This window comes from Phocoena sinus, chromosome 12 (assembly GCF_008692025.1).
Source record: "Phocoena sinus isolate mPhoSin1 chromosome 12, mPhoSin1.pri, whole genome shotgun sequence".
In the NCBI taxonomy this organism is placed as follows: Eukaryota; Metazoa; Chordata; class Mammalia; order Artiodactyla; family Phocoenidae; genus Phocoena; species Phocoena sinus.
In genome coordinates this window covers 43,060,090-43,086,870 of record NC_045774.1, presented here as the reverse complement: position 1 = coordinate 43,086,870, position 26,781 = coordinate 43,060,090, and the positions used below count along the sequence as shown (strand labels likewise).

Sequence of the window (26,781 nt, the reverse complement as noted above, 5' to 3'; positions counted from 1 at the left end):
CTGTAAAAAAACAAATATAACCATTAGAACACAATTTGTAGATTTAAAAAAAATTATTTTATTTTATTTTACTTTTTTTGGCTGCACCCCACAGCCTGTGGGATCTCAGTGCCCCGATCAGATATCGGACCCATGCCCCCTGCACTGGAAGCACGGAGTCTTAACCACTGGGCCGCCAGGGAAGTCCCTAGATTTTTTTTTTTTTAATCTGAAGAACTAATAATCTAGAATCCTCTTTTTACAACAACTTTGGAATTCTTACATCTCAATTTACTTCAGAATCTCTTTCCTAAAAGGACAGGTATCAGTTACAAAAACCTCAGTTTGGACAACATGAACAAAAATCTTTTTTTATGACATTTACTGAGGTTAATGCTGTTGTTTCATAAAATGAGTTCCTAGAAGACCAAGAATTTTTTATTTACGGGCTAAATAAATTTTATGTTAAGGATTATCTACTTACACTTTAATGAGCTATTTATATAATATTTATGAAATCTGAGAAACATATTAAGACACTACTTTGCTTTAATGATTTAAAACCCCTAATGATCTGACAAACTTGCAGACCTGAAATTAACAGATGCAAGCAAGAAAAGGACTAAGAACACTGAAGTTAATCACTTTTAGATTTTTTTTTTTTTTTCCCCCGGTACGCGGGCCTCTCACTGTTGTGGCCTCTCCCGTTGCGGAGCACAGGCTCCGGACGCGCAGGCTCAGCGGCCATGGCTCACGGGCCCAGCCGCTCCGCGACATGTGGGATCTTCCCGGACTGGGGCACGAACCCCTGTCCCCTGCATCGGCAGGCGGACTCTCAACCACTGCGCCACCAGGGAAGCCCTCACTTTTAGATTTAAAGGAAAAAAAAACCTTTTGTTTTAGTTACCTGTTCATCATTAGGTAACCAACAAAGAAGTTAATTTTGTATTCCGATATCCAAACAGTATATTTTCAAAAGAAGAAAAGTCATATGACAATTTAGAACCTGATTAGGTTGTAGTGGGAAAAATATTAAGAATTTATATATTGTTATTTTCCAAAATAAATTCTAATAAAGGGTTTCAAAATTCAGTTGTTTCAAAGGCCACACAATTATTCTCAAGACCTGAGGAAAAGTTATAACACATGCAGTGGATAAATAAGAAACCAACATGCACATTCTTTCTCTGGGAATAAATTCAAACAGAAAAGGAGGAAAGAGCTAGGCCTGCATAAGGAAAACCAATTGTTCTTTTGAAGTAGCGTATGAGCAAGTTACAAAGCTCAGAAGTTGTCAAACGCTGATGGGTTTCTGCAAATAATGGCAACAAATCACAAACAAAAGAAAATCTTTTAACAACACAAGGTGAGAAAAGAGCAATGGGCTACTCGCTGAACTTTTCACACGTATTGGCACATTAAAAAATTACCATCATTAATATCACTTTCAAATACTACAAAGTGACAACATGTACTATGCAAATAAAGCACTAAAGAACATTCAGCGTAACATATTAAAGCAAAACAGAAATGGCATACTTACCAGCTCCTCCACAGAGCGGACAGACTTAAGATATAAGAAAAAAGTTTTATAATTAGAAAAATATCAAACAATGAATGTATTTAGTGGTACAATCATTACAAGGAAAATTCCCATATGTTGAATATCACTTGGGTAAAGTTCATTAGAACAAATATATTTGCAAATCCATAAGCAATAGTAACTGCACAGGATTAGAAATAAAAATGTTTGTTTTATCGAATTAGTTTAACACACCTGGTTCAGTGCCTTTCCACTACAGCACCATGTTTCAAATCTAATGTTAAAATGTCAGGTGAATCCTTTTCTAGTGAAATTGTACATTGTTTCCCAATGTTAGTATCAAACATTCCAAAGAAGCAGTTATGAATCTGACTCATTTCAGTAAAATAAAACAACACTAATAATTTATATTTATAGAATTTCAGAATTTAAAAGGACTTTAGGAGAATGTAAATATTCATTTCAATAAATTCTAACATATCCTTATTAGAAACTAACCAATTAAACAGAATTAACTGAAAACGAGTAAAACTTTGAACTGTATTACTCTCATCATCAATATCATTTCATCTTCTGCCTCTCCCAAGCTTTATCTGTCTTATTTACTGCTGTATCCCCTATAGTTAACAAAGTGCCTGGTACATAGTACACAATACATATGAGGTTAAACAGAAATGAGACTTTAAAAAAATTCTATTTCAACAACCTACATTGATTAAGAGGGCAATAGTTAATTATGGAACATTTACACAATGAACATTATGCAAACATGACAAAGCACTCAGTGGCAGGGAAGATACTTATATTAAGAGCAAAAGAAAAAAATGTGCCACTGGTTGGCACCCCATTCCATTTTCCTCTTCTTCCTTATTAACAGAACTCCAATTTACTGGAGGTGGTCATGTGACCACTAAGGGATGACATGCAGCGAGGGATAGCCAGTGAGACAGCTAAATGATTGGCAAAAAGCTGACGAGGAGTCCATGAAAAGGTCTTAAAGAAACTAATGCAGCTGGGAAGCATCATTTTGCTATCTTCCTGCTTCCTACCTGGAATGCAGATATGAAGAAATCCTGAAGACAGAAACCATGAGCTAAAGATGGCAGAGCAGAACAACAAAAGGAAACTGGATCCCTGATATCTGTGGAGCTGCCATATCAGCTCTGAATGCCTGTCTCAGGGCTTCTTTAACTAGGAGAAAATAATTTGTACTATTTAAGAATAATTCCAATGTTACTTGGGATTTGTTACATGTAACTGAACTTAATCTTAACTGATACAGTAGGGCAAAAAAAAGTTTATATGTTATAATCACAAATATCTTTTAAGTGTATTTATATAGATCTTTTTAAATAGGAAGAAGATCCTATTCTAAGTACCAACTGGTTATTGATGTTATCACGGATCATCTCCAGGTGATAAGATTGTGGATGATTATGATGACCTTCACATTTCCTGTATTTTCTAAATTTCCCAGGAGCACATATTAACTTTTATAATTAAAAAGACTCATTAAAGATTGTCCTTTTCACCCTCTAAAACACATATAAATATATGTTACCCTCTAAACTACTTACCAATTTTGCCTTAATGGTACCAGAGTCAACACTTTGACCAGTTTTAGCATGAAGCTGAAGCTGAATAGAGTGCAATTGTAAAAGCTGATCATGTACTTCTTTCTCCAATACAACTTTCTCTGCTTGGGTCTCTGTCAGTTCAGATTTCAGATCCACCAACTGTGCCTTATAAAAACAGCAACAATAGCAGAAATTAACACAGCGTTGTAAATCAACTATACCTCAATAAAAAAATTTTTTTAATAAAACAGCTACAATAAAAACATTAAGTATGCTTAATTTTCTTTATTTTGACTCTAATAATTATTATTCAAGAATGACATAGGCTATCTTTGAAATGAATAGATGAACACTAGAAGTCCATTATTAACTGTAAGCTACAGCTAACTGTTACACTGTAGCAGAACAACTCATCAGAGCCACTCAGCCATTCAATCTGAAGCTTTTCATTTTTCACAATCGATACATTGTTTTACAATTGCAAACAGGACATATCCCTTGTGTGTGTTTGATCTTCCCAACTAACAAGTGGGTTAAAGACCAAGGCAAGGCCTTAGTTTTCTACTCAACATAATTTTACTAATAAGCATCTACGGAGCCAACAAGTATGCTGGTTCAATGAGGGGAAAAAAATTGTGGAGAATACTTTCTAAATTATAGGTGATAATTATTTATGCCCTTGAGAAGCTTCCTTATCAACTGAGGTAATAAATATGCATTCGAACCAACTAAAGAAAAATGTGTGGCAAGTTACAGATATATTTAGAATCGGTCAGGTCCCAAGAAATTCAAAGTAAAGGAAGGTTTAAAGAAGGTTAGTGAGGAAAAGAGAGTTTAGAAGGGCTTTGAAGTTAAATGACAACAAGGACAAACAGAAGCAATAAAGCAGTCAAGAGATGAGAAGACTAGCAAGGGGAGACAGACTAGAAGCAACGTAGGTAAATTCTCTGAGTAGAGAGACCAGAGAATTAGAATCTACCTAAATATCCCAACTGCACCAACTAGTGCCTACTACATAAAAGATGCTCAATAAGTATCTTGAAGTTGAAACAAATTCTAATACTAGCCCTGTGATTCCAGATAAATCACTGTGTCCATTCAAGTTTCCCTGATTTTAAAATAGGATAGTATCTACTAGGCATAAAATAAATAAGATACAAGGATGTAATATACAGCAACAAGGAATATAGATAATATTTTATAACTTTATATGGAGTATAATCTATAAAAATATCAAATCACTCTGTTGTTCATCTGAAATTAATATAATATTGTAAGTCAACTATACTTCAAATAAGATTTTTTTAATAAATAAAATAAAATAGGGATAATACCCATGGCTTTGACTATTTTCATATTATTAATCTTATATATGAAAGCACTTACTAGAATATGAAGGTGTTATTAGCAAGGAGATTAGACTACTGAGAGGGGCTGTACATTGACAGACTGCACAAAACTGGATAGGAAAGTGAGGCTAGATACAACAAATGGCTTTGGATGATAAACCAAAACTGAGATTAAATCTGGTAGGAAATCACTACATGCTCTCAATGACATTTTTGTTTTTGTTTTTAATAACAGCTTTATTGAGATATAATTCACATACCATTAAAACTCACTCTTTTAAAGTGTACCGTTCACTGACTTTTAGTATAATCATAGAATTGTGCAACCATCAACACCATATAACCATGGAACATTTTCTCTCAATGACATTTTAGCCACATGATATGTGCAGGTAAGGAGGTGAAGACAGGTACACTAGCAACACCCTACATAGCTTTCTATGGAATACAATTCTGGTGAGTATATATCTAGGAAGGAAACTTCTGGTTTACAGAGTATGAATATGTTAAGCCTCAGCAGAAAAGGCCAGTTTTCCAAATGGTTGTAGCAACTGACATGCCCACCATATATGAGAACTCTGATCGTTTCACAACCTTGCCTTCATTTGGTATTGTGAGTCTTTTTAATTTTAGCCATTCTGGTAGGAATGTAGTGGCATTTCATTGTGGTTTTAGTGAAAACTTCTTGATTACTAATAAGGTTGTCCTTTACTGGGTATGAGCTACAATTGCTTTCTTCCATTCTGTGGCTTGTCTTTTAACTTTCTGAAAGGTGTCTTTTGATGAACAGAGTGCTTAACTTCAATGTAGCTCAATATGTCAGTAGTTTCCTCCCCCACATTAAATGCTTTTTGACCTGAATTCTACCTTATCTGTTATCAAGTTTGCAACTCCTACTTTCATTTTATTTGCATTTACCTGGTATAATTTTGTCTATTTTAACCTTTCATCATATTTTTCATTTTATAGCTGTAAATTGCACATACACATGTAAGGTCTTAACTGCTCATTGATAGATTTTAAAATATATATATATTTTTAGTATTCTGGAAACTGTGTAACTTTGTTTTAGTAATTACTTTTAGATAATATCCTTAATTTCCTCTTTAGATTATATCTAAGATAACATCCTTGCTATGAACAGTCACGAAACTATTAGCATTTTCTTCCCCCTTTTCTTACTCTTCTCCAGCATCTTAATAAAGCGTTATCTTGCTATTTCAGCTAATAACTATGAGCAATCATCAAGCTTATACTACTTTCAAGATACTCTTTTCTCCCATTTTCGGTAGTTGCACTATATTTATAATGCAGAGCATAAAATATGTAATGTTTATTTTCTCATCCTTAACACTGATAGTCTTAGTTCCACTATTAAATAAATTCTATACTGACCACTTGACCTTCTACCAGAGCTGCTCCTATGAATTCAATTCATTCTCTAGCCTTGTAGATTTCTCAGAAAGCTCTCATAACAGTATTGTCTGATTTCTGGCATGTTCATAACTATTTATTTGTGGTCTTTATATCTGAAGTCAGTTTGGCTGCATATAAAATCTTTGGCTCATATTTTCTTTCCTTGAGTATTTTAAATATGTTGCTCCTTTGGCTTCTGGTATGAAACGCTTCTATTCAAATGTCCAAAATCCTAATCTTTTCTTTCTCTTATAAGTGACTTGATCTTGTGTCTGCTTTATTTTTAGTCCCATATTTTACTAAAATGTAGCATGGTGTTAATCATTCTAGGTCCATGTGTACTCTTCTCAACATGCAGATTCAATGCTCTGTTATAAAGAGTGAATTGGTTGGTAATTTGTTTTTTATTGAGGCAAAATTCATATCACATTAAATTAACCATTTCAAGTGAACAATTCAATGGCATTTATTATAATCACAATGTTGTGCAGTCACCATCTGTATCTAGTTCCCAAACATTTTCATCACGCCCAAAGAAAGCCTCGTACCTGTTAAACAGTCACTCCCCACTCTCTCTGTCCCCAGCTTCTGGAAACCACCAATCCACATTTTGTCTCTATGGATTTAACTGTTCCAGATATTTCATATAAATGGAAGCATTCAATATGTGACCTTTTGTGTCTGCCTTCTTTCACTCGGCATGTTTTCAAGGTTTATCCATATTATAGCATGTATCAGTACTTCTTCACTCCTTTTTAGAGCTGAATAATATATTTAACTATAAAAATTCAGATATAATATATTCAGCTATATAGTCCACTGTATGTACATACCACAACTTGTTTATCCATTCGTCAGTTGATGAACATTGGGCTATTTCCATCTTTTGCCAGTTATGTTCAGTGCTGCTATGAACATGTGTGTACGTATATTTGTTTGTGTACGTGTGTTCAATTTTTTGGGTATATACCTAGGAGTAGAATTGCTGAGTCATATGATAATTCTATGTTTAACTTTTTTTTTTTTTTTTTTTTTTTTTTTTGCGCTTTGCGGGCCTCTCACTGTTGTGGCCTCTCCTGTTGCGGAGCACAGGCTCCCGACGCACAGGTTCAGCGGCCATGGCTCACGGGCCCAGCCGCTCTGCGGCATGTGGGATCTTCCCGGACCGGGGCACGAACCCGTGTCCCCTGCATCGGCAGGCGGACTCTCAACCACTGCGCCACCAGGGAAGCCCTATGTTTAACTTTTTAAGGAACCATCAAACTGTCTTCCACAGTGGCTGAACCATTTTACATTCCTACCAGCAATAAATGAGAGTTTGTTGATAGAAGTTTTAAATATTGGTTTTGTTTCATGCTTCTTCAGGGACTCCAATTATACTAATATTAATTATTCTTTCCCTATCTTTTATATTTGCAATTTCCTCTCAAATCCTTTCTGTTTTCCCCTTGTATATCCTCTTCCTCTTGCTGTACTTACTGCACTGCCTATTTTTTACACTTCTTCCAAATTAGGATCCATTCTGAAATGATTTTTTTTCCTATTTTTTCCCAAAGTTCTGTAAGTATTCTTTTTATTTTTATTTATTACTTTATTTCTGAGTTTTCCTATCTCTGAATTATTCTGTTTTATTCATAGGTGAATAACATTGTTAATTTCCTTTATTTTATAATACAGTTTACAGTTTCCAACTGCTTTGCAGCCTTATTTTTCTGATATGCCTTCGTTGTCTATTGTCACATTATTCTATTAATTTTTACCTTTTCTGATTACAGTACATTTATATGGGGTTTAAATAAAATCCTTTTCTGTTACTCATGTTTAAATGAAATGGGTTTTCATGTCGTACATGTTAGGTAGGAGGAGACTTCCATGGAGGGGTTTGAGGTGAGCAGAGGGAGCTTTCCTAGCTTCAGGCTAGCGGGCTCCCACCCCTGGCCTTAAACTGAACTATTTAAAACAATGGCCTGTCTGTAGCCAGAACTACTGTTTTGCAATCAACCTTCTATGTATGTATTCCTCCCCTATCTTGAATACAAACTCTCCTCACTTCAAACTTCATGTTTCTGCCCTGCTGAATTTGGATTCTATTTCTAGCAGTGTTTCTTCAGAATTGGACTGTCTTTCTCAAAAACAGTTCTGTTAGAAATTTCTGAGATTCTGAAAGTCCACCCCAAGTACTTTCTAGTCTTCCTGCTGCTGCTTAGCGTGTCCCCAGGGTTGTTTTGCATTCCCCTGCAACCTGGTGGCAGTTTTGCCAGTTGTTCTTAGATCGTTTGCTTAAGTTTCCCATCCAAAGTGATGTCTTCTCCTTTGGGGCTCTGTTAGTGATTTCTGTGCCTGGGTCCCCTTGCTATTATTTATTTCTTTTGCCCCACAGGTGCTCATCCACATGCACTCTGTGTTGGTCCTGCTACCCTGACCAACCCATATTCTGGGGTTTGTGAGGATATGCCCTCCTCATTTAGTTTTGCTGAAGAGGCTATCACTGGGTTTTGTGGGGTGTTTTTGTTATGCTAGTTTTTCTGTTTTTACAAAAGATTTTTTAAAATTTAAAACTATCAGTCCACTGTGATCCTTCTCAGACCAGAAATCCTCAGCTCATGTTTTCATTGCAATAGAAAAGCTGTGATATTCTAGTATAGCGCTGCCTAAAAGAAATTCAATATGAACCACATATGTAACTAAAAATTTTCTAGTAGTCACATTTTATTTATTTATTATTTTATTTTGCTTTATTTTTCTGGCTGTGCCACGCAGCATGCAGGATCTTAGTTTCCCCACCAGGGACTGAACCCATGCCCCCTGCAATGGAAGCATGGAGACTTAACCACTGGACCTCCAGGGAAGTCCCCTAGCAGCCACATTTTAAAAAGTAAAATTAGGGACCTCCCTGGTGGTCCAGTGGTTAAGACTCCACGCTCCCAATGCAGGGGACCTGGGTTCGATCCCTGGTCAGGGAACTAGGTCCTGCATGCCACAACTGAAGATCCCGCGTGCTGCAACTAAGACTTGGCACAGCCAAATAAATAAATAATTATTTTAAAGTGAAATTAAACAGGTAAAATCAAGTTTTATAATATATTCTACTTAACCCAACACATCTAAAATATCATATAATATTATATTCAAGCATATAATAATATAAAACAATGATTAAAATATTACATTCTTTTTTTGATACTCAGTCTTCAAACCCATTATGTATATTACACATACAGCACATCTCAATTTGGACCAGCCATATTTCAAACACACAATAGCCACATCAGGCTAGTAGCTGATGTATTGGGCTGGCCCTTTTATAATGAATCTGAAACAGTAACAAATTTCATTAAGATTTAAATGCTAAAATAAATAATAATACTAGTACTTGACTCTGTTTTTTAAATATAGTAAACACATGCAAGAGATTAAATAAAGTAGAACTTCACTTCTACTGCCTTCCAGAAAAGAATGTTAGTTTAACAGTTTTTACACCTTTCACAAATACTCCTAACCAAAAACCTTAGAAAAGAAAAACAAAAAAACAAAAAACTTACGTGTATGATAAAAATGTATTATAGACATGCATCAATTTAACAAATTGCCCACCAAAAAATATATATATAAAAATTTAAAATCACCTATTACTAGAATGTTCAGTATTCCCTGAAGACTGTACCTTTAAAGTACAAATGAGCCTGGTCTAGACAGTCCTTCTTAGTCAAAAAAACACCTATTGAGTTTTATAATCTTTGAAATAAAATAATCACAAAAGGAAAATACATATTTGAATAGTATGCACTTTTTGAGCAATATGAAGCTTATGCTAAAGTAAACCTACCCAGAAATAGTTTAAAATAAGCCATTTAATCTATAACAACCCTTATCTTTTTTTTCATTACTTTGACTTTCATCCTGTATGTCTTACTGTTTCTTTGCAGTGTTGTCTAATATATTCCTCTATTCCTTATATTTCCTATAAACTACAAGTAGATCTAAAGGTTTAATTAGATTTACAGTCAGCCCTCCATATCTATGCAATCCACATCCACAGATTCAACCAACTGTGGATCAAAAATATTCAGAAGAGAAAACTCCAGAAAGTTCCAAAAGGCAAAACTTAATTTGCCTCAGGCTGGCAACTATTTACATAGCGTTTACATTGTATTAGGTATTATAAGTTATCTAGAGATGATGTAAAATATATGGGAAGATGTGTGCTGCTTATATGCAAACACTACACCATTTTATAAAGGGGACTTTAGCTTCCATGGATTTTGGCATCTGCAGGGGTATGGGCGGGGAGGCCTAGAGCCAATCCCCTGCAAATACTGAGGAACTATGGTACTTAAATGTTTGTGGCAAGAAGTACACTGTGTGTTTCAAGAGGTATATATTGTCTGGTTGTCCCACTATGATTTATGTTTCAAACCAAAAATCTCATGATTTATTAATAACTGAGTAAAACTGGCATTAAGAAAGATGCTAAAGAGGCACAAGTGGTATTCATTAATTAATGTGGCAGACTAATATTCAAATCAGAAGTGACTGTATTCTAAAAAGGCAAGTTAAAACAGGGTAGTATGGAGGTTTTTTGAAAGTGGCCTACTAGAAACATGGACTCTTCATTAAGTGAAATAATTTCTCAAGAGGTCGCTCAAATTTTTAAAAATTAAGTAAAAATTCTTTACAAAGCAAGGATGCAGGTATCAAAATTCAAAGCCCAATTTAATTATTCTGGAACAAAACAAGTGTTTCAAGTTTACTCTATACTTCATAATATTTAAATAACTCTTTTCTTGTCTATGATATAAGCATTTTAGCTGCTAAGAAAAGTTAATTAATGGTAAATTTTATGTGAAGATTAGAAATTTCCATATTTTATTCAATGGCTAACCTCCTAATATCACAGAACTTTATAATCAAAGAGATCTTAGAGAACATAAAAACTATGATTATGACGATTACTATTTAGATAATAAAACCAAGGCCCATCAAAGCTGCTTTTATTTCTAGGGCTACCCAAATGGTCAGTAGCAAAACAGCACTTTGAACCCAATTCTTACTCTCAGGGCAAGGTAGTAAAAGTATTATCAAGCAGTTAGCCATAAGGAAAAATGTTTCTACAGCTACAATACCTATGTTTGACTTACTAACAATATTCACAGCTACCATAAAGCAAGCATTTACCTACCAATATGGCAAGCAATCACGTACCATGCGCCATCTGTTAATTCTTATCATCATACTCTCTTTTTTTTAATAGCTAAGGAAACTGGAAATCAGAGTTTAAGCAATTTGCCCAAGATCACACAGCTAGTAAATAACAGACTAAAAACTAGCTTGACCATAAAAAAAGGCTGACCATCTTTCATCTCACTGTCTTACCTTGGCAACACTATAACTAGCAAAGAGTGAAAATTAATAAACAGCTGATTTCAACCTTCAACTCGTAAATTTTCAAGTGATGTCCAAAAAATCTTTTAAAAAGCAAAATCAAAACCAGTTAATCAACCAGTTAACCCAATCTCTTCACTTGCCTATATTTGATCTTGGATTCATTTACAGAAAAAATAAAATAAAATAAAACAAAGCTGACCATCAGGATATTCTTTCCCTAGAACTCATCAAGGACAAAATGACCTCACTCTAGGAGGATCTCTGAGCCTTAAGACCATGGCCTTCATTTAAAGGCCATTAAACAACCAATGGTGAGATTTTCTAAGGTAGTGATTCTCAAAATGTGGTCCCTGGGGACCTCCCTGGTGGTCCAGTGGGTAAGACTCTGTGCTCCTAATGCAGGGGGTCCCAGTTCGATCCCTGGTCAGGGAACTAGATCCCGCGTGCATGCTGCAACTAAGAGTCCGTATGCCACAACTAAGAGTCCACATGCTGCAACTAAGAAGTCTACATGCCACAACTAAGAAGTCTGTATGCCGCAACTAAGAGTCTGCATGCCTCAACTAAGACCCGGCACAGCCTAAGTAAATAAATATTTTTTTTAAAACTTAGTTAAAAAAAAAATGTGGTCCCTGGATCTCCAATATCAGCTGGAATGGAGTGGGGAGATATATGAAACTTCAGGGCACATTCTGCAACATAGGAATGAAGTATTCCCAGGAATGAAAAAGACAGAAAGGCAGTGTATTTAAACAAATTTTGAGGATTATCATTACCATTTATTTGTAAATGCAGTCATTACTATTCTATTTCTTCTCTCAAACTCTTTTCCATCAGGATAATTCCTTTCTAATATAATTCTTAATTTCTGGATTCCACTCTGTGGCACCAAAATCTAAGTAATTTTTTATTCAGAGTTTCCTATTATTCTACTCTGTCTAGACCTTAATCCTCCATCCATATAATCTTGTAAAAATACACAACAGGACTTCCCTGGTGGTGCAGTGTTTAAGGGTCCACCTGCCAATGCAGGGGACACAGGTTCGAACCCTGGTTTGGGAAGATCGCACATGCCACAGAGCAGCTAAGCCCATGTGCCACAATTACTGAGCCCGCGTGCCACAACTACTGAAGCCCACATGCCTAGAGCCCATGCTCCGAAACAAGAGAGGCCACGGCAATGAGAAGCATGCGTGCCACAACGAAGAGTAGCCCCCTCTCGCTGCAACTAGAGAAAGCCCGCGCATAGCAACAAAGACCCAACACAGCCAAAAATAAATAAACAAAATATAAATAAATTTATTTTTAAAAAACTACACAACAGCTGCACTTTTTCTTTATAAACGAAGGCTAGTTTTTATTTAACTGTCTTATAGATAAAAATGCCAACTACTTTACCTTAAGCACCCCTCAAAAACCTCTTGTTCTGGGGAGGATTAAACTAAGACAAGACATTAGCAAACATCAGACAGCAGGGAACTTTGATCTAGCTCACTCATTGGTTTTGGCATTTCATATAGCTCTTTTGATAACATTTTAGAAGATGTAAGAACCTAAATTAAAAATCTGGTAAAACATCTTTATTTTGCACATGAAGAATTGAGGCCCAAAGAGATTAGGTGAGTTGTCCTAAATTACAAATTGCATGGGATTAAAACTCAGACCTCCTGACATCCTTTATAATTCTGGCAGTAATAGGAAAAATGGAAAGGAAGGTGTCCATGAGTTCCGAATGAGATCACATTCCCAAATCTCAGAACTAGACAGGGCTCTAAGCAAGAGACTACTCTGAACATCACCCACCTAGCCAGCCCCACCCTTCACACACTGCATGCACACACACACACACACACACACACACACACACACACTGGAACTCATGTGCACACACAGACACACGTGTAGGCATGCACAGGCATGCACACAAAAGCACACATACTCCAAGTTGTAAGAATTACAACTGTAAGAATTACAAAGAAAATAGTTGACTTCAAATAGCAGTTTAACTGTTATGAACCATAGCATTGAAAGCTGCTGATAAAGATGTAAATATTATCTCACGTTTACCTACAAATTGCTTCCACACCTTTTGTTTTAAAATAGTGTACAGGGCTTCCCTGGTGGCGCAGTGGTTGAGAATCTGCCTGCTAATGCAGGGGACATGGGTTCGAGCCCTGGTCTGGGAGGATCACACACACCGCAGAGCAACTAGGCCCGTGAGCCACAACTACTGAGCCTGTGTGTCTGGAGACTGTGCTCCGCAACAAGAGAGCCCACGATAGTGAGAGGCCCGCACACCGCGATGAAGAGTGGCCCCCACTTGCCACAACTAGAGAAAGCCCTCGCACAGAAATGAAGACGCAACATAGCAAAAATAAATAAATAAACTCCTATCCCCAACATCTCCTAAAAATAAATTAAATAAAATAGTGTACAAAAGGTAACCACATCATTAAAAAGAAACAATTATGCTTTTAAATGTCTGTATGTTTTTAATATTTGCAAATGCAGTTTAGGATGAAAAGTACAGACTGGAATTTAATCGCTAGCAATTATACCATTTAATGCCAATATCTAAAATTTATCATCTACACCCACCTACTTACCAAAAGGCTTTAAAGCTCGTAAGAGCAGGGCTTCCCTGGTGGCGCAGTGGTTGACAGTCCGCCTGCCAATGCACGGGACGCAGGTTTGTGCCCCGGTCCGGGAAGATCCCACATGCCGCGGAGCGGCTGGGCCCATGAGCCATGGCCACTGAGCCTGTGTGTCCGGAGCCTGTGCTCCACAACGGGAGAGGCCACAACAGTGAGAGGCCCGTGTATTGCAAAAAAAAAAAAGAATCCAGCTACTTCTACCCGTCATGAATGTATGCAAATAAAAAAAAAAAAAAAGCTCGTAAGAGCAATAAAACAAATGTAAAAAATAAAAATCATACAGAGATGGCAAGATATGACTGTAAAAAAAAAAGACATCTTATTACTGTTGAGTATTAAATACTGAGTCTCCTATTAATAGGAGAACCTTTACAGATTATAGAATTCTCCTTGCCTCATTTAAAGAAGCAACGCCATTTTATCTGGTGAGACTTTTTTTTCTTCGATCGAAACTTTTAAAAGAATCTATTATAGAGATTCTTATATAAAAGATCCTAAGCTATTTATTTATACCTGACAGACAGCAGAACCATTCTTCAAGGTGATACTGTAACTAATGAAAGCATTTTGATCCATTCTCTTTCTTTTCTTCTACTTCTTCAAAATAGCTGAACAAAGTCTTAGAGCTCATTTAATTTAACCAACTCCTTTATAAAGAATCTTCCTCAGGCTTCCCTGGTGGCAGTGGTTGAGGGTCCGCCTGCCGATGCAGGGGACACAGGTTCGTGCCCTGGTCCGGGAAGATCCCACATGCCGCGGAGCAGCTGGGCCCGTGAGCCATGGCCGCTGAGCCTGCGCGCCCGGAGCCTGTGCTCCGCAACCGGAGAGGCCACAACAGTGAGAGGCCCACGTACCGCAAAAAAAAAAAAAGAATCTTCCTCTATTTTATCTTTTCTTCCTGTGCCCAGGATGGTTAGTGCTGCCCTACTATTGAAGATCACAAAAAGCCAATGAGCCTGTTCTAAAGCAAAGACTGTGACCAAACAGAAAATATATTCAAAGATCAAAGATAAAAATCTCTGTCATCCCTCAAGATAAGAAATAATATTCTTTTTTATTACATTTCAGCTCTTGAAACAGTCTGTTCATTTGGCTTATGAAAGTTCTGTGAGAAAACTCCACCTATTTGCTCCAATTTCCAATCCGAGCATAAAGACCGCAAACTTCATCTGTCATTATTTCTCCCCGAAGTGTTCTACAGTTCAAGACAAGCAAACATATTTTTAGTTTTAGTCTCCCACAACATCACACATTCATTCAACATGTATTTATTAAGCACCAATATATGCCAAGCAGTGGGCTGGGTTCTAGGGATACTCTGGTAGACAAAACAAATGTGGATCCTGCCCTGCAGAGCTTCAGTGGCCTTGTGCAGGAGGCAGCTCATAAAAAAAATGAATGGCATATATAATAATAGTATTAACCATGTGCCAGGCACTGTTTTGAACATATTCATGTTTTAATTGTCCTAATCCTCAAAGATACTTTTTGTACTGAGAAGGAAAGTGAAGCACAGAGGTTAGGTAACTTGCCCGAGGTCATAGCAAAGCCAGTAGTAATATACATAACTACAAACCATAATAAGCTATAGGAAAGAAGGAAAGAGAATCAGAATTAGTGGGGTGGGAGTGTATGGCTATCCTTCTGGGAAGTGTTTCGGTTATTATCAGAGCAGCAGTTCTCACAGGTCTATGGGACCATTTCAGGGCATCCACAAGGTCAAAACTATTTTCATAATAAAAAAATATTAATTGCCTTTTTCATTGTGTTGACATTGTACTGAAGGTACAAAAGCAGTTATGAATAGAATGCTTACAACACAAGTCAAGGCAGTGGCACCAAACTACCAGTAGTCACTGTACTCTTCACTCTCATACACTCGCAGTCAAAACAAAGACAAAAAACAAGGACTTCCCTGGTGGCACTGTGGTTAAGAATCTGCCTGCCAATGCAGGAGTCATGTGTTTGAGCCCTGGTCCGGGAAGATCCCACATGCCGTGGAGCAACTAAGCCCTTGCACCACAGCTACTGAGCCTGCACTCTAGAGCCCATGCGCCACAACTACTGAGCCCACGTGCTGCAACGACTGAAGCACGCACCTAGGGCCCGTGCTCCACAGGAAAGAGAAGCCACCTCAATGAGAAGCCTGCCCACCGCAACGAAGAGTAGCCCCCGCTCACCACAACTAGAGAAAACCCAAGCGCAGCACTGAAGACCCAACACAGCCAAAAATAAATAAATTTATAAAAAACAAAAACAAAACCCAAAAATTCACTTAAGAATGTCCTTGATAAAGCAGTAAAATTATTAATTTCTAAAAATCTCAACCTTGAGTAAGTCTTTTTAATATTCTGTGTGATGAAATGGGAAGCATACATAAAGCATACCTGCTGCATATCAAACTATGATGTCTCAAGGAAAAGCACTTATGCAACTGCTTGAGATGCAAAACTGAACTTTTTTTTTCTTGGAACACCATATTTATTTGAAAGAAGAACAAACTGTGGTTATTAAGATTAATATATTTGGCAGACATGTTCTTGAGAATAAAGTGAATCTGTTATTTCAAGGAAAACAACTGACAGCATTTGTTGGCAATGATAAGAACTTATACTTTCAAAGTGAAAATTAGAATTTTGGAAAATTGGAATCCATCACCATAAGCTTGACAGCTTCTTAATACTTACAGATTTTTCTCATGAGACTGCAGATATTAACAAATGTGATTTTTTGATATTGTATAATGAGATGTGCCCACATTTGGAAGATCTGGATAACTCAGCAAACCAATATTTTCAAAATGACCAATGCACAATGTTAAAATCATGCCTTGGTAAAAGATCCATTCAAAGGCTACAAAGATAGACCAATGTATTTTAATGTAACGGTGTATAAAAAGTTTATTGATAGGGTTTCAGACTCCACATTGTAACTAACCTTTAAGAAACTACCTTTTACTATCAAAGAAGAATATCCACAATTATCTGAAATGGCTACTAAAATACTCCTCCCTGATCGAGCTACTTCTCTGTGAGGTCAAATTTTCTTCCTATAACCAAAACCACAAACCATAACTGTTTGAAAGCAGATGTGAGAGGCCAGCTATCTTCTATTAAACCAGATATATATTTTTAAATTTTAATATAAAATAATACTACTCATAATTTTTTGGAAAATGTAGTTATTTTTTCATTAATAATGATATTAACATGTAATGGGTTTATTTATGGGTTTTTTGTTGCTATTTTTTTTTTTTTTGCAGTACGCGGGCCTCTCACTGTTGTGGCCTCTCCCGTTGCAGAGCACAGGCTCTGGACACGCAGGCTCAGCGGCCATGGCTCACGGGCCCAGCCACTCCGCGGCACGTGGGATCTTCCTGGACCGGGGCACGAACCCGTGTCCCCTGCATCGGCAGGCGGATCCTCAACCACTGCGCCACCAGGGAAGCCCTACTGTTGCTATTTTTAACTGATGTAATATTTACAGTTTTCTCAGTTGTAATTTCTAACACAGTAAATACCAGTAGACATAACCCATATTTAGGGAAGAAAAAAAAAAGCTCTTTGGGGACCTTATAATTTGTAGAATGTAAAGGGGTTCTAAGACCAAAAAGTTTAAGAATTATTGTCTTAGAGTTTCTGAAAGGAGACCCATGTGGCCTGGGCCATACAGAATAAGAGGAAAGAATGATAAGATACGTCATTGGAGGGCTATCCAGAGGTCAGATCACACAGAGCTTATCAGTGATAAGGAGCCTGAATTTATTCAAAGTACAACTGAGGAATTTAAAGCAGAATGACATGATTAAATTTATGTTTTAAAAATGGCAGCTGGACTTCCCTGCTGGCGCAGTGGTTAAGAATCCTCCTGCCAATGCAGGGGACACAGGTTCGAGCCCTGGTCCGGGAAGATCCCACATGCTGCAGAGCAACTAAGCCCATGTGCCACAACTACTGAGCCTGCGCTCTAGAGCCCATGAGCCACAACTACTGAGCCCACGTGCTGCAACTACTGAAGCTGTGCTCTGCAACGAGAAGCCACAGCAATGAGAAGCCCGCGTGCCGCAACGAAGAGTAGCCCCCACTCACAGCAGCTAGAGAAAAGCCCATGTACAGCAAGACCCAACACAGCCAAAAAGAAAAGGCAGCTGTGTGTAACATGGGAGACAACGTGACTGAACTAGAGTTGGGGGATTTGAAATGGAGACAAGTAGATAAGTCTATGATGTATTTTTAAAAGTTAAAGTACTTTAAACCTCAAAATGAAGTTCCAAACAAGATAAAATGTTTTCTGTTTTCATTTTAAAGAATTCAGCTGCTCTATAATTAAACTCGAGGTGGGATGAGGAGAATCAACCTACCAAATATACTAGAAATGTCAAAAGTACACTAAATCCATAGTCAATACTCTAATGTAATGATGTTATTTTTAGTCAGTTTCAAATTTTTCTTAAAATGGAATACCATGAAATATTAACAAATCATATCTTTGTGATTGATTCAGTCTTTCACTAATATGGTGGGCCCTATGTTAGACACAATAGATAGTAGAGTCAACAAGACAGACACCATCCCAGCTCTCATGAAACTTGTATTACAGAATGATTATTGATAAACTTTGAAGACTCATGGCAGAATGAGGCAACTAAAGTTGTTTCAAATAATTTATTCATTCAAATAAACATTTATTGAATATACACAGTGTGCCAGGATCTGGAGACAAAATGATGAATAAGACATGGATTCTGCCCCTTGAAGATTTTACTGTCTAGTAGAAACAGATAAAAAATACATTTCCAATTATGATGTAAAGTGTTGTAAACACTAGTGTACAGGCATGTGTGATGTACCAATTCAAAAAGAAACAAAGGGAGTCAGAAAGGAGAAGTTTACCTGAATGCTGAACGGAGAAAAGCTAATACATGGAGTAGGGAAAGGGAAAGGTCTGAGATGTGAAAACCCCTAGCAAGTGAGATAAGAATGTAAGTGGGTCAAAAAGGTTGGTGTTTAATGTGTGAGTTCCAAATTTCCAAAAATTGGCCCCTTTTTAAAAGGGGCCAAACACCAATTCTGTAATCCACATATAAATCAACTTGATATCATGGAGAAAAAAACTACCAACCAATTCTTAGAAACCAAAATGGGTTCACAAATGGATAATGCTACCACCAAGTCAGCTTTCACAAGCATTTGATAGTTCAGATTATTTCAGCTATGACAAAGTCTTGGCCTTCAAAGTCTTAGTTCAGATTATTTCAGCTATGACAAAGTCTTGGCCTTCAAAGAGCTTACCTTCTAGAGGTAGAGAAATGTGGCAACCACAAGTTATAGCACAATGTATAATAACAAATCTTGTAACAGCCCAAGCAAGTTCAAGGTGTTAAGACAGCCTCTGCCTATAGAGAGCAGAGAGGAGTTGGGTGAGGAAAGCCTTCACAGAGATGGTGATGTAAGTGGTGTGTTGAAAGATGAGTGGGTGTTTGACACTGTAGACAAAGGGGACAGAGAAGGTATTATACACAAAAGCCTGTGCCAAAGTAGAGATGCCATGAAAGAGCAGGCCTATTTAGAGAAATGCAAATAAACCAGTTTTATTTGAGGCAAAAGCAGCTAAGAGGGGGTGACAAGAGATGAGGACAGACAGACTGGACACTGATCAACACGCTGCAAAGTTTGAATCTTAGCCAGTAATAGGGAGGTATACAAAGAAGAGTGACGTAGTCAGACTTGCCTTTTGATATGAACCATTAATATGAATCACTTTAGAATGATTTTGGCAATGAGAGGATGATGTGGAGGGGGTAAGAAGCAATTAGGAAACTATGTTAGGAATATGCAAAAAAGGGATATGGACCTTAACCATGCACAACCTCCTAAACTCAACCCATTATCTTTCCTGCCAGACCCACTCCTTCTCCTGGATTCCTTACTTAAGTGAATGGTATAAGTCTCCTAGGGTTGTCATAACAAATTACCACAAACTTGGTGGCTTAAAAGAACAAAAATTTACTCTCTCACAGTTCAGGATGCAGGAGCCCCAAATCAAGGCACTGGCAGGGTTGGTGCCTTCTGGAGACCCTGAAAGAGAACTGTCCCATGCCTGTCTCCTAATACTGTGGTTGCCAGCAATCCTTGGCATTTCTTGGCTTGTAGACAAGTCACTCCAATCTCTTATTCCATCCTCACATAGCCTTCTTCTCTGTGTCCCTGTGTATCCTTGGAGGATAGTCTCACTGGATTTAGGACCCACTGTAATCTGCTATGACCTCATCTCCATCCTTATATTAATTACATTTGTAAAGACCCTATTTCCAAATAAGGTCACATTCTGAGGTTCTGTGTAGACACAAATTTGGGCGGGGGAGCACTATTCAAGCCACTGTAGGTATCAACCAATATATTTCCCAAACAGAAATGTGGCATCATCCTTAACCATTCCTCTGCCTTTGCATCTAGATAATTATCAAATACTATTTCTACTCCTTTAAAGATTATCTCCTTTTCTTCATCCCCAATACCATTTTCATTTCAATAACACTCTTGTCTATATAGCAAACTCCTTGCTACAGCACTGGTTGAACTCAATTATTACTCTCATTACTGTGCCTGTATTGCCAGAGAAAGTCATACGACAGGGCAGACTGGTTTTACCATGAATTTATAACTCCAAATTAGTCCCCAGCATTGTCTGGCAGTCCTTCTATTTCTCTGGCCAACTTGCTCTCCCACTCTTCCATTACTATTTCAAATCTTTTTCACTCTCTTCGAGCTCTTACTTTCACCCACTTTCAGCAGTTGTCCCAGGCTCCTATTCTACAGAGAATAAAGAAGCCGTCACACAAAACACTCCCGCTTCTGTGCTTATCATCTCTCCTTTCCCTTTAAGTATAATAGCTGTCCTTTCAATATAAAGCCATTCTCTCTACATGTATTTTGGATTTCATCTTCACTCAGAAATCTTACTAATTATCCTCTCCTTCTCTAGAATATTCAGATTTTCCCTCAACTAGATGCTTCTCATTGGCTTGTAAACATGTTTAAGTTTATTTTTCCATTAAAAAAAAAAGAAAACAATACCTCCCTTGAACTCCCCCTCCCCCTCCCGGCTATCCAGCCACACTCAACTATTTCTGCTTGCTTTTTTTCTCTCCACCTCCTCCTTCCCCAGCCAGACATAAATGTGTTTTTGAAGAGCTTGGTTTCTCTAGTTCTGTAGTCTTGGGCCCCTTACTTAATCCCTATAAAATGGGAATAACAATACTAAACCTACCCCACAGGACTATTTTGAGAATTGGGTGAATCGATATATATAAAAGACCTAGCACAGAGCCTGGCCCATAGTAACTGATCAACAGTTAGCAATATAGTATTGCTAGCAATATATAATATCCATCCATTTATCCAGCCAACTGACACCTTGGAGTCATCCTGAATTCCCTCATCCCTCTGTTCCAACCCATCCCTAGATTTTATTTTTACTTCTCAAATCTCTCTTGTTCTGAACACTTTCCTCCACCTCTGCTATCCTACTCCCATCATCTCACATGGATCAGAATTAAGAGCCCCCTAAATGGTTTTCTGCATTTATTCTTGTTATTTCCCCAAATTCTCTCCTTATCATAGCCAGAGTAAACTATTCTAATCTCCTATCTGAGGTTACCACCTAATTTAAAACATTTCCCACTGTTATGATAAAGCCCTCAAATCTACTACATGGTCTAGAAAATCATGTAGATATTGTCCCTACCTACCTGTTCAAACTTATTTTGCATATCACTTCTTTTGCCCTATGCTCTTATAACACATACCAACCCTCAGTTCTTCAAATGCATTAGCACTTGCCCATCACAGGTGCCTTCTACATCCTGTTCCCTCTACCAGAATGTTGAACGATACTCCTATTTCTCTTGGCCTAATTAATTCTTACTCATCCTTTATGTCTCAACTCAACAGTCACTTCCTCAAAGAAAACTTTCTTGATGCCCCAGAATAGGAGGTTCTCATTACTCTATGTACCTCAAAGTTGGAATTTCACATTTATATGGTAATTATTTCAACAAATTCCAATAAAATCCAAGTTCCATAACAGTGATGATTATGTCCGTTTTTGCTTTCCATTGTATCCCAAGTGTCCAACACATAATTAGCACTCAATAAATATATATTGGAGCAATATTAAACTTCAAGTTCAATGCTGCAAAACAGCCTCATCGCTTGTTTAAAAACAGAATAGCTTAACTATACTAGTCTAGAATGCTATCCAGTTCATCCAAGTATGGAACATGGCACTAGAAACTAAATATGAATAGCCTTGGTATAAGTAAGTAAGTAGAAGGGCAAAGGGAAATCAATGTAGTAATTATTGAAAAAGAGCAAGGATGGGGAATTCCCCGGCGGTTCAGTGGTCAGGATTAGGAAAGAGCTCTTACTGCCAGGGGCCCAGGTTTGATCGATCCCTAGTCAGGGAACTAATATCCCACAAACCGAGTGGCCAAGAAAAAAAAAAAAAAAAAAAAAGAAGAGCAAGGATGGACAGGTGAGAATGGGGGGAGATTATTGGGGGGGGGAATACTATTTTTGAAACCTACCATTTTATGGCACTGAAACGGTTCAATGAGTGGTTAACAGCCAATGTTAAACAAATTGCAATAAAACTGATACACTAAAAAAAAAAATCAGAATAGCTTTAAAGTAGTAAAAGGGTAATATATCATTAGTTCATTTTCAATGTGGCTCTAGATGGCTGTGAACAGTAAATCACTTTAAAAAAAGATACTTATTCAGCAATTGCTGAGGGAAAGGAGGACATGACAGAAGATATATTGTTTTGCTGTTATTTTAAAGAAGGGGTGAACAGGCAGAAAACCGTACTTCAAGGCAGAGAGGTGAGTTTTTCTAAAGCACTGGTTCTCATCTTTTGTTCTACTCCAACACACCTACTACTGCTACTATTACTATTACTACTGCTACTATCCCAATCAGTACCTGTGACTCCAGCACAGCTGTCACCAAGTGGCTCACCATAGCAGGGATTCTCAAGCAGGTGGGAAGTATAAAAGAGATGTGAGTAATTTGAAATGCACTACCTCAAAATATTCTGAATTCTCTGCCCTCCCCTTCCCCTTATAGATATCCCTCTCCCCAAATATAATTTATGGAAAAAAGCAGTCACATAGATGTCACTTATATTTAATTTTTTAATGTAACCTCTGACTTTTTTTGTAGCGAAATTGTTTTCCTAACTACTATATTAATATTAAATTAACTACCTGAAGACAATGAGCAGAAGAAGGGCAATCTGGAAGGATACTCAAGACCAATTTAAATATATCATAAGTTACTCATACCGGAGGTACCCCTCTTGATTATAAAAATATTTTATTATGGCAATATGGTTTAAGGTATTAATCTCTAAAACCACCGAACTTTGGTGCACATCTGCTATATCAAACTGTAAGTGACCTCAAATATTATGTCTTAATGCCCATATCCTTAAAACAATAGAACTCATTCAATTCACTTACTAAGAAATAAAACAGGGCAAGAAAGTATGGAAATCTTTTCTAAAATTTCAAGATCTCAAAAGATTGCTAACAGTACACGGGGCAACCTCTGAAATTCTGCAGATGATACAATGGCAGATCTACTTTGAAAAGCACTACTGACAATGAACCTCTCTCCTCAGCAATACATAACAGATTCCATGAAAACTGTAGAAACTGCTAAATATAGAAAGAATAACCCCACAGACAGAGAAGTCAACTGTAACTGAAAAAACACACCAACAATCCCCATTTCCTAAGATCTTTAAATCAAAGGCTTCAAGCATATTGAAAAAACATGCTCACATTGTGATAGGCTAGCATTTCTTATTTTGAGAAATAATGCCACCTTCTAAGCCAGGACATGAAATCAGAATATGTAATTATAATTTCTAAAAAAGAACATGCATAATTTATTATAGCTCTGAGTACTCATTTAAAATATTTAAAGATGAAAAAAACTGAGCATCACCTCCTGCTCATAGAACATAATTTTCTCCAAAATCAGGTTTTATATCTGACATCCAAATAGCACTTTAAAGTTTCCTTAAGTCATTTAAAAAATGAATTAGATCTTGTTTCACTTTTTAAAATCTGTTTATCTCAGTAAATACTCTCAGTTGTAGAGTAGCAAAAGCTACTCTTGCTCTGTTATTTAAAGCTGAAGTACTATTTCTAAAGACCAACAAATGCAATTTCACTACATGAATAAATAACCATCTTCTAGAAACTACCACTAAAGCAAGAATTCAAGAGACATTTTCATATACCTAGATTAAGAAGTGATTAGCCTCATATCAACACTTCCAACCTTTTCAGAAAGGATGAAAGAAATTAACAGTCCTTTCAGTGAACAAGAGTCACAAAATCTCCCATATGCAATTCTATGCTAATCAAAGCTAAATTATACCACCTTTTTCACGACTGACAGGAAAGAGAAAGAATGCTAACCACTAAGCAAGGAGAGGATGCATTTCTGATATTCATATTAATTTGGATCCAATGGGCATTCTCAATCACCACAACTGATAGTAACGATGATTTCTCACAAAATCTAATGTTCAAAGAGCTGTGCACATCATTTATTATCCTATTTTTACCTACTTTAAAATGAAAGACCCATTCTCTTATTTAAATTATCTAGTTAGAAAATGATCTTTATGTAATAATGGTAATCTATTATGCTTTCTAAATATTGTAAAAATTTAATTTTCTGCAAAAATGGTAGGTTTGGGGGGTTTTTTTTGGAAGCACCACCACTGCACTCACACCCACAACCAAGATTAGAGACTAAAGCAAATGATCATCCTTCACACACTCTCAAAAATAAACCGAGACTTTGGGAAAGATAGTAAAGTACAGACAAAACCTCAATGTTAGAAGTCAGCTGAATAATTGTAGGGCGCTCTGGAGGGATGTGCCTGTAACTTAAGGACCAACTAACTGTAAACTGAAATAGACACTGATACCGTCTTGCTTATCCCACTAACTTTTCTTAAGAGCTCTGATCAAATTCCCCTCAATAGTTCGTGCAGTCAAGGTACAGTACGTCTGTGTGCAACAACAGAAACTGACCTGAAATAGTTAAAAATAATCAGGACTGTGTCTGTCTGGTGATATACAAACCTAGTTTATCAATGTGAAAGTAGATCTAAAAACTCAAATGTTAAAAGGTGAGCTAAAGTATTCTTATGACAGAATCTCTGAGCTTCAGTTAAGTCTGAGATCTGTTAACGTAACAGGCACAAGTAGGCTGGAGTAATTAGTTCCTGCTTCCTCTTCATAGAGATACAAGGAAGGTGGACGACAGGATCCCGGGAGACCCACACGTCAGTCCACACACCTTTTTCTGCTCTAACCTCACCTCACTCCTTTCCTGCGCGCGCGCGCACTCCCCCGTCACGTAGGAAGCCCAGGTGCCCCGGCTGGCAGTTTTCTAGGGTCGTTTCACGGGTGCGTTAAATGAGGTCTGATGACTGGAGTTGAATGCCACCCCCTCCAGCGCCCACAGCTCACCTCTAGCTTGTGGTTGATTTGGGACACAGTCTGGGCTTTGTGGCAAAGCTGCGCAAAGCAGGAGCTCAGGCTGGTCATCTTCTGTCTCCCCTCATAAGTGATGTCCGCCTGGTCCGGATCGATCTCGCCTAGGAGCAGATCCACATCCACGAAGGCCTTGTCGAACTCCTTCTCCAGCACCTCCAGCCACCGGAACATGGATACCCCGCCGGGGGAGACCCCCACGGCGCATGAGGCTCCTCCTGGGCCCCCGCCGGCTCCTGCCGGGCATGGGCCGCCCGCCGACATGGCGCCGTCTATGGCCTCCCCCGACTGCTGCTGACCTCGCAGTCCACCCGCGAGAGGAACTGATGGGACTGCGGGAACCCCCGCGTACGCACGCTCCGTCGGTCCCCTCTCTTAACCCTCGCGCGGCTAACGCCGGCTATGCAGCCCCGGAGGGGCAGGAGCGGCGAAGCTCAGGTAGCAGCGGTGGCGGCGGCACACGGAAGACGCGGGCCGTCCCACCTCTCGGCACGCCCTCGCCGCGCATGCGTATCGAAGGCCTCGGCGGACGCAGCGGGGAGGGATGAAATGGGCGGGGCTGGGGTGCGACCTTGGCCTATGAAAAGCCTCTGCTTGGGACCGCCTGTCAGCGGCCATATTGACATCTGGCAAACTCCTGCTTGAATCCCCGAGAAACCGAGGCGCGTGGTGTTGGCTTCCAAGTTGGAAAGGCTCGAGGAAGAGAAGGTTGTCCCCGTCGCAGAGAGGAACAGCTTCCACCCGTTTGACTTCAGAGTGGGCGGGAGCCGTTTTAGAGTCGTCCGGGAAAGTTTCCGCGGTGACGTCCCGGAGCAGGGAAGGGAGAGTGAGGAAGGGACGTTTGAGCCTGCGCAGTGGCCACGTTTTACTTTTTCCAGTCCAGTTCGTTTAGGGTGAGGTGCGTGGGGTGTGTGGACACACTCGTTCTTCTTGGTAAACCAGGCCTTAAATTCCGGGTGGAATCTGTCTAGAACTGCAAGTTGAAGGGCAGCGGCTCACCAAGTTTTGCTGAATTAATACGAGGCCTTTACTCTTGTGATTAAAAGTCAGGCAGCCTTGGGTTCAAGTTTTAAACTCTGTCACCTATTAGCTGTGCCATCTTAGTTGTATTCTTTAATGTCGAAGCCTCAGTTTCCAAAATTTACTTCACTCAGTAGTAAGGTAAAATGCTTAGCTCCAGTGCTTGGCACTTGGTATGCCTTATTATTCACACCACAGGTCATACATTTCCAAAGCAACTACCTAAAAAGGTGTACCTATTTTAAAAACTGGCGTAGTGTTCCTACACGTGACAATT

The 26,781-nt window shown here is 38.2% G+C and overlaps 1 protein-coding gene across 2 annotated transcripts in view; it reads right to left on the bottom strand.

Annotated features, from left to right (window-relative positions):
• GOPC (golgi associated PDZ and coiled-coil motif containing) overlaps positions 1-25,997 on the bottom strand; it is a 40,777-nt gene extending 14,780 nt beyond the window's left edge. Inside the window, exons 1-3 of one of the 2 annotated variants that reach the window (XM_032651041.1) lie at positions 25,461-25,997; positions 3,100-3,264; positions 1,523-1,546 (exon numbers count right to left, since the gene is read on the bottom strand). In XM_032651041.1, coding sequence (XP_032506932.1) covers positions 1,523-1,546; positions 3,100-3,264; positions 25,461-25,748 — 477 coding nt within the window. In that variant the 5' untranslated portion in view covers positions 25,749-25,997. The remainder of the gene's footprint in view (positions 1-1,522; positions 1,547-3,099; positions 3,265-25,460) is intronic. The other variant, XM_032651042.1, reaches the window with a different exon arrangement.
• Positions 25,998-26,781: the final 784 nt, after the last annotated feature.